The 7118-nt window shown below is 55.1% G+C and overlaps 1 protein-coding gene across 1 annotated transcript in view; it reads left to right on the forward strand.

Moving 5' to 3' along the window:
* Positions 1-6224, forward strand: part of LOC122547786 (pre-rRNA 2'-O-ribose RNA methyltransferase FTSJ3-like) — a gene marked incomplete at its 3' end in the record, with an annotated part of 8742 nt that extends 2518 nt beyond the window's left edge. The window contains exons 2-5 of the mRNA XM_043686366.1: positions 1587-1692; positions 4231-4277; positions 5246-5325; positions 6125-6224. Of these exons, the coding sequence (XP_043542301.1) occupies positions 1587-1692; positions 4231-4277; positions 5246-5325; positions 6125-6224 (333 nt within the window). The remainder of the gene's footprint in view (positions 1-1586; positions 1693-4230; positions 4278-5245; positions 5326-6124) is intronic.
* Positions 6225-7118: the final 894 nt, after the last annotated feature.

Consider the following 7118-nt stretch of genomic DNA (forward strand, 5'->3'; position numbering starts at 1 on the left):
AGTCAGACAGGACAGCGGGTTGGGGGGGGGCATTGGGGAGTATTGGAGGGAGATGGGATGGGCTGAGGTTGTTTACCTTGAAGCAGAAGCGATTGAGAGGGGACGTGATTCAGCTGGCTAAAGTTATGACGGGTGCGTTTGGGATAGACAGGAAGCAACCTTTCACCTTGTTGGAGAAATCACTGATCGGGGGTGGAGATGCTCAGGGGGCAGGATGTTCAGAGGAGATGTGAGGGGGAGCAGAAATTTCACCGAGAGGGTGTTGGGACTTTTGGAACCCGGTGCCCGTAAGGGTGGGAGAGGTACAAACCCCCATCACATGGAAGAATGATTTGGATGTGCCCTTGCGATGTCTTGGCTACGGGCCAAGCGCTTGAAAATGGGATTAGAATATTCTGACAGAGTCGATGGGCCAAAGGGTCTTTACCGTAGACCTCCACGACTGGGAGTGAGTTCACCCTGAGGGTCACTGCGCCTCGGGTGAGGTTGAGAAGGCAGGATCTCTGTGTTAACCTCAGCCGATGGAGGGAATTGAACATGTGCTGTTGAGGCTCCCAGAGTTTGCTGTGTCTAAGCTCCCACACGACGCCCAGAGTCAGGGCTGCTCTGTGTTTATGTCCTGATATTTCATTATCAGCCTGTGTAGGTGTATCCCTCAGCAGGTGCGAGAGGGACTGGAGCCTGGGCCACCTGGCTCTGAGACAGGGACAATACCACCACACCGCAAGAGCTGCTAAACGCTCAACCCTTGTTAATTAATATCCAACACATGTTGGTTCTCACTTTAACAACGTGACTGACGCGATGTTGGGAGGTCATGTTGCGGCTGTACAGGACATTGGTTAGGCCACTGTTGGAATATTGTGTGCAATTCTGGTCTCCTTCCTATCGGAAAGATGTTGTGAAACTTGAAAGGGCTCAGAAAAGATTTACAAGGATGTTGCCAGGGTTGGAGGGTCTGAGCTACAGGGAGGGGCTGAACAGGCTGGGGCTGTTTTCCCTGGAGCGTCGGAGGCTGAGGGGTGACCTTATAGAGGTTTATAAAATCATGAGGGACATGGATAGGATAAACATACAAAGTCTTTTCCCTGGGGTCGGAGAGTCCAGAACGAGAGGGGCATAGGTTTAGGGTGAGAGGGGAAAGATATAAAAGAGACCTAAGGGGCAACCTTTTCACCCAGAGGGTGGTACGTGTGTGGAATGAGCTGCCAGAGGATGTGGTGGAGGCTGGTACAATTACAACATTTAAGCGGCATCTGGATGGGGATATGGATAGGAAGGGTTTGGAGGGATATGGGCCGGGTGCTGGCAGGTGGGGCTAGATCGGGTTGGGATATCTGGGTCAGCATGGACGGGTTGGGCCGAAGGGTCTGTACATCTCTGACTCAGTGTTAACACCGTGGCTGTGTCCCTGAGGTTGCTTTCCCTGCACGAGAATAGTAAACAGCTTCCTCAGGTTAATGATAACTTGTGGAAGCAGGGACGGAGCCCACATTGGGGGGGGGGGGGGGGGGAGTGGGTTACGTTGACTCTTCCTCTCCCTGGGGTACGGTCGGGTTCACACTCCTGCTGCTTGCCTCCTCCAGGCTACCGCTCCCGCTCGGCGTTTAAGTTGATCCAGCTCAACCGCAAGTTCCAGTTCCTGCAGAGAGCCCGCGCCCTCCTCGACCTCTGTGCGGCCCCGGGAGGATGGTGAGTGCGTTCGACGGGGCGAGAGGTGGGGGGGTCACTCGTTCAGGTCACGGTCGTCCCCCCGCCCCACCCCATTAGCCGGAGCCGAATCTGGGGAGTGTGAGTCAGGTCGATGTTAAAGGGGGTTAGGCGACGACGAGGGTGGTCAGGGCGGGCAAGAACGGCGCCAGGGAGAAGACCCCTGGGTGACGGCGTTAGACTCCGAGAAGCCAGGGCCTGCACTAGAGAAGCTGGAGAAGCGATTTGATCCAGGGGTTTGGAATCTCAGAAGGACTGGACAGAACCATTCCTGGGGTGGCTCAGTGGTTAGCGCTGCTGCCTCACGGCGCCAGGGACCCGGGTTCGACCCCAGCCTCGGGGGGTGACTGTCTGTGTGGAGTTTGCACATTCTCCCCGGGTCTGCGTGGGTTTCCTCCGGGTGCTTTCCTCCGGGTGCTCCGGTTTCCTCCCACAGTCCAAAGATGTGTAGGTTAGGGTGGATTGGCCGTTTTAAATTGTCCCATAGTGTTCAGGGATGTGTAGGTTAGGGTGGATTGGCCGTGCTAAATTGTACCGTAGTGTTCAGGGATGTGTAGGTTAGGGTGGATTGGCCGTGCTAAATTGTCCCATAGTGTTCAGTGATGAGTAGGTTATGGTGGATTGGCCGTGCTAAATTGTCCCATAGTGTTCAGGGGTGTGTAGGTTAGGGTGGATTGGCCGTGCTAAATTGTCCCACAGTGTTCAGGGATGTGTAGGTTAGGTTCACAAAGTTAAAAATCACAGAACACCAGGTTATAGTCCAACAATTTATTTGGAAGCACTAGCTTTCGGAGCACTGCTCCTTCATCAGGTGGTTGTGGAGAATAAATTCATAAGACACAGAATTTATCGAAAAAGTTTCCAGTAACTGAAGGTATATATTGAAAAAGACCCAGATCATCTGTTAGAGCGACCATGTTGGTTTCAGTTCCTTCAGATGTAAACTGCAAGACTTTTTTAAAAGTTGCGTTCTCAAGTGAACTTTAACAATTGGTGTCATGTCGGCCCGGGATAATGTATTGAAGGTGTGAGCTTCCCTGTGTGAGGCTGTCTCTGCCTCAATGGTCTGACTGATTCTAATCTAAATAAACGCACTTACAGAATCTTACATGGATTCATGCAGCTTTTGAGCAGAGCAAAATGTAACTCTGCAAGTTAGGTGAATTAGCTGGGGGGAAATGTAGAGCAATAGGATAGGGGAAATGGGTCTGGGTGGGTTCCTCTTCGGAGGGTCGGTGTGGACTTGTTGGGCCGAAGGGCCTGTTTCCACACTGCAGGGATTCAGTGAGAGAGTCCCGGGTGTGGAGAGACGTCTGATGAGGAGTGGTTGAATAGGTTGGGTCTGTTCTTGTGGCACGGTCGCAGACTGAGAGGTGTCCTGACTCAAACATACAAAAATCTCAGGGCTGATGTGGAAGGGGAGTAACACCTGAGGACCAGAACCTCCGACAGTGTGGTGCTCCCTCAGCACTGACCCTCCGACAGTGCCGCCCTCCCTCAGCACTTCCCCTCCGACAGTGCGGCCCTCTCTCAGCACTGATCCTCCGACAGTGCGGCCCTCCCTCAGCACTGACCCTCCGACAGTGCAGCCCTCCCTGAGCACTGACCCTCCGACAGATTCAGTGAGAGAGTCCCGGGTGTGGAGAGACGTCTGATGAGTGGTTGAATAGGTTGGGTCTGTACTTGTGGCACGGTCGCAGACTGAGAGGTGTCCTGACTCAAACGTACAAAAATCTCAGGGCTGATGTGGAAGGGTAGTAACACCTGAGGACCAAACCCTCCGACAGTGCGGTGCTCCCTCAGCGCTGACCCTCCACCAGAGAGGCGTTCCCTCAGCACTGACCCTCCGACAGTGCGGGCCCCCCCTCAGCACTGACCCTCCGACAGTGCGGCCCTCCCTCAGCACTGACCCTCCGACAGTGCGGCCCTCCCTCAGCACTGACCCTCCGACAGTGCGGCGCTCCCTCAGTGGGGAGTGTCAACCTCGCTTTCGATGTTGTATAGAAGACGGTGGAGTTGGGGTCATGTCAGTGAACCAGCCATCCTGGAACTGAGTGAATAATGTGCGGCCTGTGTTTGAATATTTCCAGGGCCGATGGTAACATTTACTTTCCGAAGAAATAATTTACCATTGGAATCCGTCCTAACGTTGAAAGCCACCTCGTTCAGTGATGTCCTTTTGGACAAGGGCAGCTACCGCATTGTGTGTGTGCCTTCAGACCCAGGGCAACATGCTTGACTCTCGACTGCTCTCGGGAGTAAACCCAGAGTGCCAATCCTTTTCCGGCCGTTACATGGTGATAAACGTTGGCTTGGCAGCAGCTTCCAGTTCCCACACATCTGACCTGGGATTTGCAACCTCCATCCGTCTGGCCTTCCCGCTCTGCGGGCTGGATGTCGAAGCAGACCTCCCCCTGAGAGTGCAGAAGGCCGCTGTTGGAGAGGTGGGGGTGGTGGTGAGCCACGGTGACTGGCCCCCAGGCCGGCATTCCTGACAGAATTGTCCTTTCTTTATTTCAGGCTCCAGGTCGCTGCCAACTTCATGCCCGTTTCCAGTTTGGTCATTGGTGAGTGCTCCAGATGATGTAGGGACGCGACCCGTCAGCTGCTCTGTCTCTCAGTTTTCCGTTTGTTCACCCCCTCCTTGATGGTCAGGGAGTTATGTTGCTTGAGAAGACTGCGTTCTCCTTTCAATGATGTTGAGAAAGGGACTCCAGGAAAACACAATTCGGGCTGAGAGGCCAAAGGCCAAAGGAACTTCACGTTTGACCTGGAAGGTTGTCCCCTGCTTTATATCCAGTGTCAGCACCCAGCGCTCCCAGGGACAGGGACAGCATGGGGGGGTTAGATACAGTGTAGAGCTTCCTCTACATCCCCCTGACAGTGTGTCCCTCTCCCACTTTATACCCAGTGTCAGCACCCAGTGCTCCCAGGGACAGCACGGGGTTAGATACAGTGTAGAGCTCCCTCTACATCCCCCTGACAGTGTGTACCCCCTCCTACTTTATACCCAGTGTCAGCACCCAGCGCTCCCAGGGACAGGGACAGCACGGGGGGGTTAGATACAGTGTAGAGCTCCCTCTACATCCCCCTGATAGTGTGTCCCTCCTCCTACTTTATACCCAGTGTCAGCACCCAGCGCTCCCAGGGACAGGGACAGCACGGGGGGGGTTAGATACAGTGTAGAGCTCCCTCCACATTCCCCTGACAGTGTGTCCCCCTCCCACTTTATACCCAGTGTCAGCACCCAGCGCTCCCAGGGGACAGGGACAGCATGGGGGGGGGGGGGGGAGGGGGGGGGAGTGAGATACAGTGTAGAGCTCCATCTACATCCCCTGACAGTGTGTCCCCCCTCCCACTTTATACCCAGTGTCAGTATCCAGCGCTCCCAGGGACAGGGAGAGCACGGGGGGTTAGATACAGTGTAGAGCTCCCTCTCCATCCCCCTGACAGTGTGTCCCGCTCCCACTTTATACCCAGTGTCAGCATCTACGCTTCCAGGGACAGATATGTTTCCTCTTGCTCTGTTTTCCAGGTGTTGACCTTGTCCCCATCAAACCGATTCCCAATGTTGTGACCCTACAAGAGGATATCACCACGGAAAAATGTCAGCAGGTATGTCCTGGCCATTACTGGCTCTCTGTCTGTGTTGCGGAAATATCCCTTCGGCCAGGTCCTTGTTCCTTCCATAGCACTGTCTCTGAAGTCTGCACAGAAACCTAATGTAACCCCACACTGCTGTCCCCTGGGATATTAACCCAGTAACATAACCCCACACTGCTGTCCCCTGGGTTATTAACCCAGTAACATAACCCCACACTGCTGTACCCTGGGTTATTAACCTCGTAACATAACCCCACACTGCTGTCCCCCAGGTTATTAACCCAGTAACATAACCCCACACTGCTGTCCCCTGGGTTATTAACCCAGTAACATAACCCCACAGTGCTGTCCCCTGGGTTAATAACCCAGTAACATAACCCCATACTGCTGTACCCTGGATTATTAACCCAGTAACATAACCCCACACTGCTGTCCCCTGGATTATTAACCCAGTAACATAACCCCACACTGCTGTCCCCTGGGTTATTAACCCAGTAACATAACCCCACACTGCTGTACCCTGGGTTATTACCCCAGTAACATAACCCCACACTGCTGTCCCCTGGGTTATTAACCCAGAAACATAACCCCACAGTGGATTATTAACCCAGTAAAAGAGACCGGTGCCCTGTGTTGTGTTTGCTGCAACTAACTGGAGCTGGGGAGGTTGCTGGGTCCTACATGAGGATACCTTGTGTCTGTGTGCGCTGGTGTGGGTTGGGGGTTGTAGCGCGCGGCCCGTCTTCCTAACTCTGCATTTCTCCGCTGAGCCCCTCGATTGCCCTGACCCTGTTCCTGCTGTGCCCATCAGGCCCTGCGCAAGGAGCTGCAGACCTGGAAGGTGGACGTGGTGCTGAATGATGGTGCCCCGAACGTGGGGGCGAATTGGCTGCACGATGCTTATTCCCAGGGTAGGTTCGGCAGGCGGTGGGGGGGGGTGAGGCCCTGCGCGGGAGCGGGTGACCGGTGCAGAGACGCTCCTCTGCGGGAGCAGATATCTGACCTCTAACCCCGGAGTCTGAAGGGTTGCCCTCACCTTGAGTCCTCCAGGGGGGGCTGGGGTAAATTCCCCACCTCCTGATCAGAGTCGGAGAGCCTGGCGCTGGGACAGCTCGGGCGGCACTCGAGGAGCGTCCTGACCACGACATCCGAGAGGGAGGTTAGGCTGAGATGGACTCTCTCCGTCACTCGCTGTACAGCGCAGGGGAGAGCACGGAGAACTCTTCCCGGTTACAAAGACAGCAGAGTGCCCTGGAAGAGAGCACCCGCATGCCAGCCTTGAGGATTCAGGAAGCATTGAGTGGTGAGAGGCCGTGCGTCCATCCCCGATGGGCCGAACGGCCTTTTCCTTTTCCTCTGCTGCCCCTCTGCCCGTGTGAAGGTCTCTGCTCCTTCTGCGGTCGGCCACTCAGCGTGCCCGGCCCCTCACGCGACGGGGGATGTGCTCCCAGGGAGAGAGTCTTCTCCCCACTTCCCCGGGAACTAGCTCCCAGGAACAGGCCGGAACGGTCCTACAGGGAAGCAGCAAGCCATGAGCTGAGGGAGAGAGGCATGGACTGGACATGTTTGGGATTAGAGGGGAGTGGGGAGGAGAGGGTAGAGACTGAGCAGCCAGGGGATGCTGGAGGGTGGCACCTCAGTGCGGGTTAAATACAGACAAGAGAGACACGGTTCATGTCCTCACTCTGCACACGCGTGAACACGAGTAACATTCCGTGATATCTCTCTCTGTCTCTGTCTCTTCCCCCACCTCTGTCTGTCTCTCTCTCTGTGTCTCTCTCTGTCTTCCCCCCCCCCCCGTCTGT

Source organism: Chiloscyllium plagiosum, unplaced genomic scaffold (genome assembly GCF_004010195.1).
Source record: "Chiloscyllium plagiosum isolate BGI_BamShark_2017 unplaced genomic scaffold, ASM401019v2 scaf_1412, whole genome shotgun sequence".
Lineage (NCBI taxonomy): Eukaryota > Metazoa > Chordata > Chondrichthyes > Orectolobiformes > Hemiscylliidae > Chiloscyllium > Chiloscyllium plagiosum.